General features: G+C 45.3%; 1 protein-coding gene across 7 annotated transcripts in view; it reads left to right on the top strand.

The window, feature by feature from the left end:
* msh3 (mutS homolog 3) overlaps positions 1-13,011 on the top strand; it is an 83,118-nt gene that overhangs the window by 19,023 nt on the left and 51,084 nt on the right. For all 7 annotated transcript variants that reach the window (XR_010003556.1, XM_062972291.1, XM_062972296.1 and 4 more), the window contains one exon: positions 519-685. Coding sequence is in view for 6 of the 7 variants with exons in the window: in XM_062972291.1 (XP_062828361.1) it covers positions 519-685 (167 nt within the window). In the remaining variant the exon portion in view is untranslated. The remainder of the gene's footprint in view (positions 1-518; positions 686-13,011) is intronic.

The following is a 13,011-nucleotide window of genomic DNA, read 5'->3' as shown; positions in this document are numbered from 1 at the left end:
ACTAAGCTGAAGTACTTTCTGCAAGCAGAGCTCCCATTCACAGAAGGTTCTGATAAACTACCAGTGTTAGAAGCAGGTCACTAGAATCAATTTATCTTGGTTAGATCCAGCAAAGCTAATCTTACACAGGTTCCATGATGAATGTGACATTAGGGAGGACTCAGCTTGGGTGTCACATACACTTGGAGGGCTGTTATATCATCTTCAAAATATTTTTGGATTGTGCATATTTTTATGGAGAATATCCCCAAGAAGAGGGATTAAAAAACCCAACAGTCAATTCTGGTTTTGGTAAAACAAATCCTGATCCTAATATTAAACCCAATGAAACTTTTGAGTTTTAAAAATGTTTTCAAAAATAGTTTTGGGGTAGTGACTGACATTGAAAGGGCCACACTTCCCCTGCCATTGCTCTAGGGAGTAGAACATTCTGAGTTGGATAGGATTATTATCCCAATGATTATAATGAAATTATTTTTACAAAGATTATTATGACCATTGCAATATCTTTTTTTCAGGCTGTCCAGCCTACTACAGGAGAAGTTATTTTTGACAGTTTTCAGGATTCTGCAGCTCGTTTAGAGCTGGAAAGTTTAATTTTACGCCTGCAGCCTGTTGAGATTATTCTTCCCAAAGATGTGTCTGATCAAACAGAAAACATTATCAGTGCAGTCACTTCTTTAAGGTAAGCATCCACACAATAGATCAATCCAAAGCTTTGATTTGGACACTGGTACCAGACCCTGAGATTTGCTAAAACCACAACAGCAGAATAATATGAAAACTGAACAGAAAGTCTTGGCTAATGGAAAATGTGCTGAGAAAGAAATAGAAAGTTGTAATTAAGGTGTTTATAGTTGCCTGTCATAGTATTTGTACATTGATATGTATGGGTGATTGCCATTTTGCAAACCGATTCTTCAAACTTTCTGGCACTAGCTCTTCTTTGTCTCTTTTATGGACACATCTCAGAGGTCCAACTACATACTAGTGACCCCATGATACTGCGATTTGTCACTTGTTCTTCTGTTGTCAAGGAGAAACTTCATTAATCTCATCATCACAATCTTCTGGCTTAAGCAGATGGTACATTAGCCCACCCAGACACACACTGGTTTGAATCCAACCCGGTGAGAGTGCGGATGAGCTCCCCCTATCAGCTCCAGCTCCATGTGGGGACATGAGAGAAGCCTCCCACAAGGATGGTAAAAACATCAAAAAAATCCGGGCGTCCCCTGGGCAACGTCCTTGCAGACGGCCAATTCTCTCACACCAGAAGCGACTCAGGTTGCTCCTGACATGAAAAAAAGAGGAAGAAACTGACAAAGCCACTTCTGAGTATTCCTTGCTCACTGTAATGTATTTTTTAATTTTTTTTATTATTGCCTGAGAAAACATTATGACTTGAGGGCATACATACACACATACAAACCAGTGATATTTATTCAGATTTAAAAACATTTCACCACTAGAGGGTCCTATAGCATTCCATTTTTGGCTATAATGTTTCTGTTTCTTCTCCCAAAATATTTTATTAGGCACAGGAAAATTAGTGCGTATTCCTTAACTATAAACTAGGGATGGGAACACAGGCAGTCCCCAGGTTACGAACAAGATAGGTTTTGTAGTTTTGTTCTTAAATTGAATTTGTATGTAAGTCAGAACAGACACATTTTAAAAGTTTAATTCCAACCAAAAACATAAATGTTTTAGCTTTGGATAACATAGAGAAAGGTTAACACCCCTGTGGTGTTCGTTTTGCTGTCTGTGCCCCTGTTCAAAAACTTTCATCTCACTTTCTGTCCCTGTAATAACTGGATTTTGAAAATTTAGGCTTGTTGTGTTGCAAAGATTGTGATAAAGCTTCAGTGGAGATACCTTTTCCCTATGATAACTCTTTCAGGAGTGAATGTCCCTTCCTAGAGGTAGATTTCTCTCACTTCGTGTTGTCTCACGTGTTGTCTTAACTGTGAGTTGTTTGTAAGTTGGCTGTTCTGGTACTGCCTATATTCAGAATAGCTCCTCTTACATAGTTTGTTTATGCAAAATCTCTTTTTATATTCCATAGTTAACTAAATCTGGGGTAAGGATCAATGCCAACCTGTGGGTCGAGGAGGAAGTAGCATGCATGCTGATAAAGTACTCACAACTTAATTTAGGCCTTCTGCTGAACCCAGATCTTCTTTTGCTTGTCTATAGTTATGAAACATTTGTTCCATATTTCAGACTTTAGAAAAAATCAATTGTCAGTAATGTATACAGTAGTTTTTATAATGCTGTCTATGGACAAGAAAGAGTGCAATAATAAAGCTCTTTAATAAAATACAAGTCTAATTAGTTGCTTAAGTATCTGATATCCAGATTTGCAGCTGTAATTGATGTGAATTACACTTTCAATTTTTTAAAGGACTGGCAATCTTTGGACAGCTACTGAAGTTAGTTATTTAATATGCCTTAGGAATGAAATTATGTGCTAAAATTCAGTGGTGCTATCAGGAATAACAGAAAGAGAGGATCCTTCTAAGTGTATTCTAGATCTTCTGTCTAAAACTGAAGTATACTTTTTTGGTCTGGAATTTGCCACCTCCAGGTTTATTGAGATTACTTGTGTTTCTGTTACTGATACGTTTCAGTTGTACTATCTACTTGTGATTATAAAGAGTTTCTTATCTTAAACTTCCTTTAAGGAAAGTATGGAGTGGAATTATTGCTGCACTAGTGGTTCCTCCTTTCTACTTCCATGTTATATTCTAGCTGTATACAGTCATCTGCTTACTAGATCCCTCTGCTGACCTCATCTACACAAGTTCAGCGGTTAGCACTTCATCAATTACAACTAAATTCATCTCGAGACTTACTGATACTGACATTGAAGAGCTGCTTAACAAAATCTCTTTTGCTTAATTGTACACTCAGGATGCACAGTTATGTATGGTATAAATGACTAGAAACAGAATAGAAAGTATGATCTCTTATTCAGCTTTGCTGCAAACTGATGAAATGTAGAAAGTAGATACAAATTTTGATGATTTTTTTTATTGAAGTACGACCATTATCTCTTTGAAGCCTTTGTTACCTCTTCTCCCTTTAAAAATATTAACCAATTCTGAATACTAGTATTTTTAGTGTGTATGTTTGTTGTCCTCACAAAATGTTTGATTTAAGGAAATTCCAGTTCTCTGAATGTTGTAGAGCAACTTTCTTCGTCATGTAGTCTGTGAAATCGCACATATGGGTTAATTATCGCGCATGCGCAGCTTTTCAGAATATTCTAGAACTTAAAATGAAACAAATTGGCGGAGGCCCCGCCCAGTACTCCCCAGTAGTATAAATGCGCGAGGGCGGGGACTGCGCCTTAGTTCCTTTTTCCGCGCTCCAGCAGCAGCTTTAGGAATTTTTCTCTAGTGCTACCGCCATATTTAACGGTCCTAACGGTTTTGACTCGGCCTACTGACTATCCCTACGGACTCCCTACTCTGATTAACGTTACCAACTCGGACTGCCTGACTACTCCCTGCCTCTCTAATACCTACCTGACCGGATCGCTCTTGACTACTCCTGGACGACTCCCTCCAGATCGCCATCAGGCCAGTTTCATTCTCTGAGATGGCAACGACCTTTTTTAAGAAGTGCGGAGCTTGTGGGGGTAAACTCCCTGACTCAGACGGCCATTCGATGTGCCTCCTCTGTTTGGGGGAAAACCATCTACCCCAATCATGTAAAATTTGCTTATCTTTTACTCCACAAGCCCGGAGAAATAGGGAGTCCCGGCTCAAGGCATTGCTGTACGAGCAGGCCTTAGCCCCCAATGTAGCCCGCACCGCTAAGCGCCCGGCCTCAGATCCGGCTACTTCTCCTTCGGAGGCAGCCGAAGGACGCCCCTCACCTAGTTTAATGCCTCCGCCTCTCTCCCAAGAAGGCAATATGGAATCTGAGCCGGCAGCCCCTAAGAGGGCAAAACCTTCCAAGCAAGCCGCCGCTAAGCAGAGGGAGAGCCACAAAAAACCTAAAAAGAAGGGGCAACTTGTTGGCGCCAAGCCCTCAAGTCCCCGGGATTTACTCCGGCAGGAGGTGCCGCCCGATCACCCCTCCCCCCGGGAGGTATCACAAAGCCCGCCAACGCTGACTCAGGCTTCTCTAGCAGCAGCACAATCTGAGATCCCACTGGGATCGGGGGCGGAGGCCCCCTCCCTGACCCCTGAGGTGGGCCCGCCAACGGGAGCAGAGCGAGAAAGCCCTCCGACTTTGGGCTCGATTCAAACCCCTGTAGCCGCTGGGCCAACGCCTGGAGAAGGCATGGAGCACAGATCTCGGGGCCGCCCGCGTGAGAGAGGTTCCCAGCATGCCTCTCAACACCGACGCCGCTCACCTTCGATCTCCTCATGGTCATCCCGGTCCCGGAGCCCATCAGCCGCCTCAGGCTATTTTACAAACCCGGGATCCCCAAGCCGCGGCCATCCGCTGTATTTTTACGATTATGGGCATTACAAGTATGCCCCTCCTCCTCCTCCCGGCTTCGGCTTCTGCCGCCATTTTGATTGCTGCAGGGGGGCGGGACCGTACAGAGGCCACGCCCCTGATCCTGTGCCACAGGACCCCGCCCCTTCAAGCCTGCCCCTCCCTCGCTCAGCAGCGTCGTCGCAGCAAAAACAAAACCAGGCGGCGATCTCGAGCTCGACAGCTCAATCTCTGCGCCTGGGAGACAAACCCTATTCCTCCTCGGTACCGAAGCAGGCCCCAGTGACTCCTGCTTCCGCGGATGCGGCAAACGTCGATTCCGGAGAGGCCGAGGACCTCTCAGATGGGGAAGAACCGGCCTCCCCTGCAGAGCCCCCAATGGAACCAGAGCCTTCTTCTCCTGAGGAGTCAAAAGGCTTTTCAGCCTTGTTAATTAGAATGGCCAGAGCTCTAAAACTGTCCATTCCACAGCCTGTGAAGGTGGTAGAGGACCCCATGTTTCCGTCCTCCCAGCAGCAAGACCCCCCCTCTACAACTCTACCATCGCTTCCCTTTCTGCTTCAGCTAAGTAAAGCATCCGGTGTGGCCCCAGCTGCAGTACCAGCCACACCCAGGAGAGCGGAGAACATTTACAAGATTGACTTATCAGCCCCATGGCTGGCAGGGCAACCTAAACCGAACTCTATTGTTGTCAGTGTGAGTCAACCCAAGCCCTCCCAAAGGGCTCAAGTAACACCCTCAGATAAAGAGGGAAAAAAGTTAGAGGGCATGGGTAAGAAAATATACTCCTCCGCCTGTCTGTCTACAAGAATGGCCCACTATGCAGCTTACATGGCAGGATATCAAATTTACCTATGGGACAAAATTGCTGCCTATATTGACCTGCTCCCAGCAGAGGAGCAAACCCTCGCGCGTGCCTTCCACCAGGAGGCCTCCTCTCTAAGCACATTCCAGAAGGAGCTCGCAAAACACACTGCAGATTCTGCGGGTAAACTTTTGGCAGCTGCAGTAGCCCTCCGTCGCCACGCATGGCTGAGGGCGTCGGGCCTCTCCCAATCAGCGCGCAATGTCATAGAAGACTTACCTATGGATGAAGCGGGTTTGTTTAACCCAGAAACAGATTCCCAATTAGAACACACTCAGAAGATGCAGCAAACCGCTCATAAGTACGGTTTCTCTCCTTACCTTTCACAGTATCACAGACCGTATTGGCCATCACGCTTTCAATATAACCGGCGCAGAACCAGCTCACCGCCGTTTAGAGGACGCCAGCGCCCTCAACCACGCCCGGCTACATCCAGGAAGCCTCCAACCCCCTACAGAGGGCAACAGCGAGGGGGAGGTAAACAAGGAGACCGCCAGAGGCGTCGCTTCTAGCTTACCCGCTAGAAGCATTTCACCATGTTCTTCGAGTTCCATAGTTTTAGGAGTTTCAAACAGTTCAAGAGCAAGTTCCTTAGCTCCTGCAGTTGACTGTTCCTCGGTAGGCTCCGTTGAGCCTAGTTTTCCTCTTGAGTTTTATTCATTCCAAGTTACTGCTTCTCATTCCCTACCCCCGGGGGCATTTCGGGATCGCCTCTTCCCCTTCATCCAAGCATGGAGAAGAATAACAACCGACCGATGGGTGCTCAATGTTATTGAGAGGGGCTACACCATTGAATTCCAGTCACTCCCCCCAGTGGGGCATATTCGAATTACTAAACCTTCTAACCCGTTACGTGAGGAAATAGACACCCTCCTGGGTAAAGGGGCCATCTCCAGACTCCACCCATCTGAAGCATCAAACTGTTTCTTCTCCAGATACTTCTTGATTCCAAAGAGGGACGGAGGACTGCGGCCCATATTAGATCTCAGGGAAGTTAACCACTACATAAAACCTCAAAAATTCAGGATGGTGACCCTGGCCAATATCCTCCCTCTACTGAGACCTGGAGCCTGGTTTGTCACCATCGACCTTAAAGACGCTTATTTTCATTTCTCTGTCACAGAAAACCATCGGAGATTTCTCAGTTTTGCAGTGGGAAAGAAACTTTTTTCCTTTAATGTCCTTCCCTTCGGACTCTCCACGGCCCCCCGCGTGTTCACTAAGTGTATAGCTGTCGTGGCAGCATACCTTAGACGCAAGGGCGTAACAATATTTCCGTATCTAGACGACTGGTTGCTAACCTCGGTGTCTAGAACACGACTGGAGGCTGACGTCTTCCTCACCCTCTCTCTCCTCCAGGAACTGGGCCTTGTGGTGAACACCGAGAAGTCCATGCTAACGCCGTCCCGATGCGTCCAATTCATTGGGGCTTACATAGACTCGTCCAAAGAAAAAGCCTTCCTTCCGGAGGACCGCTTCCAGGCAATCCGGTCTACCATCACCGGCATTTCTATCCGAGGCGTCGCTTCCGCGTGGGAAATCCAATCCCTCCTTGGCCACATGGCATCCACCACTGTTGTCACCCAATTCGCGAGGCTACGGATGCGTCCATTGCAATTTTGGTTCCTCCAAAACTTCAATCCCTTGGTAGACAACCAGAACATACTACTACACCTCCCGGCCAAAATTCTCCGTTCCCTCCAATGGTGGACGGAAAGAGGAAATGTCTGCTCAGGAATGCCATTCCGACAGCCCCAGCCCTCCCGTCACCTGACGACGGACGCGTCCCTACACGGATGGGGAGCCCACCTCCAAGATCTGACCGTCCACGGCAAGTGGTCCCACAAAGAGAAGAGCCACCACATCAATTTCCTCGAATTGCTAGCAGTACAAAAAGCTCTACGAGCTTTCGAACCCCTCATCAGGGGAAGAGTTGTCCAACTATTGACAGATAACACCACGGTGAAGTGTTATGTCAACAAACAGGGAGGAACACACTCCCGGAATCTCCTTCACCTGACGTTCCAGATTTGGGAATGGTGTATCCGCAGACACACCATCCTCACCGCCATTCATCTCCCGGGAGAGGAGAACGTCCTGGCCGATACCCTCAGCAGGACACCAACATCCAATCACGAATGGCAACTCCATCGGGAAGAATTCAAACGCCTGGTCCGTTGGTGGGGCCGACCCGCAGTAGACCTCTTCGCATCACCAACAAACGCTCAGTGCGACATGTTCTGTGCCAGACTTCGCCCCGGAGCAGTCCCAGGCTGCATGGGGGATGCGTTCATGATCACATGGAGTCAAGGTCTCCTCTACGCGTTTCCCCCAATCCCGATGATACCCAAGACTGTATCGAAAATTGTAACAGACAACGCAAACTGTATGCTGATCACACCATGGTGGCCACGCCAGCATTGGTTCACAGCAGCCCTCCAAGCTTCGGGAGAGGAATACATGCACCTGTCCAGCAGAGCAGATCTTCTCTCCATCCAAAACGGTCAGATACGTCATCCAGACTTACTTTCGCTGAAGTTAACAGCGTGGAGAATTCGTCCTTCCCGCACGTTTCGTCAGCAGTTAAGGCCATAATTGACGCGGCTCAGAAGCTCTCAACAAAGAAGTCTTACCTTTACAAATGGTCCCGTTTTACCAAGTTCACCAGGCCACAGGGGTTAGATCCATACACGGCTCCCACACCAGTAATCCTCGACTTTCTGGTCAACCTATCAGGTGCAGGACTCTCGCTCTCATCTCTGAAATCCTACCTAGCAGCGATTTCCTGGTATAGAAGAAAAAAGGGATCCACCTCATGCTTTCTTGACCCCATGATTCGGCTGTTCCTCAAAGGCTACACAAACTTACATCCTCCTTCGACCCCACCCTGCCCGGCCTGGAGCTTGGAACTCGTGCTGTCACAACTATCCAAGGCTCCATTCGAACCCATGGCGTCGTGTGATCTCTCTCACCTCTCGTGGAAGACAGCCTTCTTGGTGGCCATAACATCGGCGAGGCGCGTAAGTGAGATCTGCGCATTAAGGGCAGACCCGCCCTATATACACTTTCACAAGGAGAAAGTTATCCTACGACCAGATATCAAGTTTCTTCCCAAAGTGGTCTCCCGATTCCACCTCTCCCAGGACATCTCCCTGCCCGCCTTCTTTCAGCACCCAACCTCGCCCCTGGAGGCAGCCCTGCACTCATTGGATGTCCGGAGAGCCCTAGCCTTCTATACCGACAGAACAGCCCCCCTGAGAAAGTCAGTGAAACTGTTCGTTAAATACCGGAAGGATGTACTGGGTCTCCCGGTATCGACCCAACGGATGTCTTCATGGATTGTTTCGACAATCAGGTTGGCTTACCAACTAGCTGGCAAAGACCCTCCATCACAGATCTCGGCGCACTCCACCAGAGCTGTCTCTACGTCCCAGGCATTTCTCAGGGGCATCCCTATAGATGACATCTGCCGGGCAGCAACCTGGTCCACACCACTGACCTTTGCTGCCCACTACAAGTTGGATGCCGTTGCACGGAAGGACGCAGCCTTCGGCAGAGCCGTACTCGCTTCCTGTGTGGCATGATCCCGCCTCCAAAGGTTAGTAGCTTGCTATTCACCCATATGTGCGATTTCACAGACTACATGACGAAGAAAGACGAGTTGCTTACCTGTAACTGTGTTTCTTCGAATGTTAGTCTGTGAAATTCGCACATCCCCGCCCGTCCTCCCCACGGTTTCATGCCTGGATCTTGTGGCTGCTGCTGGCGGCCACGGAACTAAGGCGCAGTCCCCGCCCTCGGGCAATTATACTACTGGGGAGTACTGGGCGGGGCCTCCGCCAATTTGTTTCATTTTAAGTTCTAGAATATTCCGAAAAGCTGCGCATGCGCGATAATTAACCCATATGTGTGAATTTCACAGACTAACATTCGAAGAAACACAGTTACAGGTAAGCAACTCGTCTTTCCCAACCATATTTGTGCACTGCTTGGCAGCCCATTTTCATAAATTCTAACCTTCATATTAGCAAAAAGTTTTTAATTACTGTATTTACTCAAATCCAATGCTCACCTTTTTTGGCTAAATTGCCTTCCCAAAATTAGGGTGCTCATTAGATTCGCATAATATGGCAATCTTAGTGTTGAGCCAAAGCAAAAGGGGAAACTATTTCAGCAGCATCTAGAGCTCCTCTTTGAGGAATCTAATCTCTAATTTAAGTGCCATGGCTCAGTGCTATGCAATGCTGGGATTTGTAGTTTGATGAGACATCAGCATTTTCTGGCATCCTCCATAGCATTGAACCAGAGCAGTTAAAATAGATTCATTCTATAGCATAGATGCATCCGAGGTTTTCTTTTCTATTGCTGAAAGCTTTGGTGTTCTAACACTTTTGTTTTTAAAGAAGGAATTATAAGCAGGCAGCAACCGTAATGCACACCTTTTTTGACCAAAATACGAAGAGTGCACTTTTTGCTGCTGCACATTACATTCACAAGAAAATACTTTTTTTGGTTTCAGGGTTTTGAAAATTGAGGTGTGCATTAGATTAGTTGACGCATTAGTCTCGAGTAAATACAAGTAATATAGTGGCTATTGTTTCAAAAGTCTATGTTGCAACTGTAAATACATAGTCCAGTGAAGGATTTAAAAGCCATGGAATATAAGGTGAACAGACTGTGCATATATATTTTCATTCAAAAGAAACAATTCACGTAAATACGTAACAGATTACATAAAAACCCTGCATTACATCAATTAATACATTAGATCTGTTACTTTAATTTATTAATAACTTAAAAACTTTGTTTTAAAATATTTATAAAACACATAACAAATGTTTTGTATACAACAAATGTTCTATGATTCTTGAGCTTGTTTTGAAACACATGGTTTTTTGAAATGGGGTTCAACTGCTATAAGAGATGGTTTTAAATATGGAATTTCCAGCACTATTTATATTTATTAAAGAGTAAGAAAAGAAAACCCTTTCCACCAGCTCTGTATTAGTAAATAGTAGAAACATAAGTGACCTTTGCTAGTGTCAGCTCAAAAGTTAACAAGGGATTTTTCTTTGGATTCAGTAGTGTCAGCTGAAAGTTAGAAAGAAATGTCATGATCACTAAAAATCAACATGGGTTTCTCAAAAACAAGTCATGTCAGAATAATATCTTTTTTTCCAATAGAATTACAAGCTTATCTTGGTTTTAGTAAGGCATTGGACAAGGTCCTTCATGATACTCCTGTCAACCAGCTAATAAAATGTGGGTTAGACAATGCTACTGCTAAAACAATGACAAAGAGACCTCTCCTGGTCAGTCGCTCGTCTGATCGGGGTATTGGGTGGCAACCTGTGCTGGACGGGGTTGCACTCCCCCTGAAATCACAGGTCCGCAGTTTGGGGGTCCTCCTGGATTCAGCGTTGACGCTTGAGGCTCAGGTGTCGGCGGTGGCCGGGAGGGCTTTCGCACAACTCAAACTTGTGCGCCAACTGCGACCATACCTCGTGAAGTCTGATTTGACCACGGTGGTCCATGCCCTAGTTACCTCTAGACTGGACTACTGTAATGCGCTCTACGTGGGGCTTCCCTTGAAGACGGCTCGGAAATTACAACTGGTCCAACGCTCAGCTGCCAGATTAATAACGGGCGAGTTACAGGGAGAGATCTACTCCCCTGTTTAAGGAGCTCCACTGGCTGCCGTTCACTTTCCGATCCCAATTCAAGGTGCAGACCATCATTTATAAAGCCCTAAACGGTTTGGGACCCCACCTACCTTCGTGACCGTATCTCCTACCATAAACCTGCCCGATCTCTTCGATCATCAGGGGAGGCCCTCCTGTCGCCACTGCCTGTATCCCAGACCCGCCTGGTGGGAACAAGGGAGAGGGCCTTTTCTGCTGTGGCCCCCCGTTTATGGAACTCACTGCCCATCGAAATTAGGCAAGCCCCCACTCTTTTAGCCTTCAGGAAAGATTTAAAAACCTGGCTTTTCCGATGTGCTTTCGGAGAGTAACTATTACACACTTCTTTTGTTACTCCCCCATCATCTACCCTCTAGATTGTTTTTATCTTATGTCCCTGGTCTCCGTGATTGTATTCTTATCCTTTTCTCACCCCAAGTTTTAATTAAGTGTCTCATGCGGCCCGCCCTGTTATATATATATATATATATATATATATATATATATATATATATAGATTTTGTGTTGCAGTGTATATGATTATTTATTGTATTGTTTAATTGTATTGTGATATGTTGTTTTATATTTTGCTATATTGTACTGTTCTGGGCATGGCCCCATGTAAGCCGCCCCGAGTCCCCGTTGGGGAGATGGTGGCAGGATATAAATAAAGTTTTATTATTATTATTATTATTATTATTATTATTATTATTATTATTATAGAGAAGACCAGGAAGAACTCACTTGTTGAACACTGCTCACTGGACTGAACGAGGTTCCTGCTTAATTTATGCAAGTGTATATGTGACCACAAAACACAATATAGAAGAATCATTAAAAGTACTTTGACTTTAACAAAATTGAAAGACCCATGTACTTTAAAATATGTTCATTAATCTACATTAATCTACAGAAAAGCTTAAAATGATTAATTGGAAAATTGGCAAGGGTACTTTTGTAGCTATCAGTGGTTTCTTAAATCCGTATTAACTTTTAAAATGAAACATTAATTAGAAAAGTAATTAGAAAAGTAATTGCATAGCCAGCTGTTCATAGCTTGCTGTCCAATACCATATATTGAGGAGATTGAAAAGTCAATGTGAGAGCATAGAGGGGGGTGTTTAAAACATCTTGTCATCCTCAAACAGTTTGGTTTACATTACAGCCTTTAATTGATAAGATAATTGGAAAACTCCTATTTAGAATTTTACATTTACAGAATAGGCAATGGCTAAATGCATTTGAACATGATTCCAGTTGATCTCTGCTCTACGCAGATGTCTAAGGTGCAATAAAGTTGCATAATCCCAACTATTATATAGTTAGAGCTGTAATCATTTTTCCAAATAAACTGTAAGAAAGTTTGAACAGCCATGGCAATTTTTAATTCATATGTAGTTACATGAGCCCCGGTGGTAAAGTGCGTTAAAGCACTGAGCTGGAGACCGAAAGGTCCCAGGTTCAATCCCCGGGAGCGGCGTGAGCGGCCGCTGTTAGCGCCAGCTCCTGCCAACCTAGCAGTTAGAAAACATGCCAATGTGAGTAGATCAATAGGTATCGCTCTGGCGGGAAGGTAACGGCGCTCCATGCAGTCATGCCGGCCACATGACCTTGGAGGTGTATACGGACAACGCCGGCTCTTCGGCTTAGAAATGGAGATGAGCACCAACCCCCAGAGTCAGACATGACTGGACTTAACGTCGGGGGAAAACCTTTACTTATGTAGATACCATAGGTAGTACTTTTCATTTTGGTGTGGAGTGAATTTGTACTGTCTAATGATTAACGAATGAGATGTTTGGAAAATGTGATTGAAAATGTGCTGCTTGTGATCAGTACTGTTACAGATCATATTTAAGGTGTGCATTCCGGCCCCAGTTACCATATGCTGCTGACCTATTCCATCTTTCTTCCATTTCAGCATCAAAGGCAATTTATAAACTATGCAGGGAGGGTCAGCTCTTTTTATTATATACTAGCTTGAGGACCTGGAGGTGCCTGGGTTAT

This window comes from Anolis carolinensis, chromosome 2, assembly GCF_035594765.1.
Source record: "Anolis carolinensis isolate JA03-04 chromosome 2, rAnoCar3.1.pri, whole genome shotgun sequence".
In the NCBI taxonomy this organism is placed as follows: Eukaryota; Metazoa; Chordata; class Lepidosauria; order Squamata; family Dactyloidae; genus Anolis; species Anolis carolinensis.
Note: the sequence above shows the minus strand (reverse complement) of the source record. Positions and strands in the feature narration are given on the sequence as shown.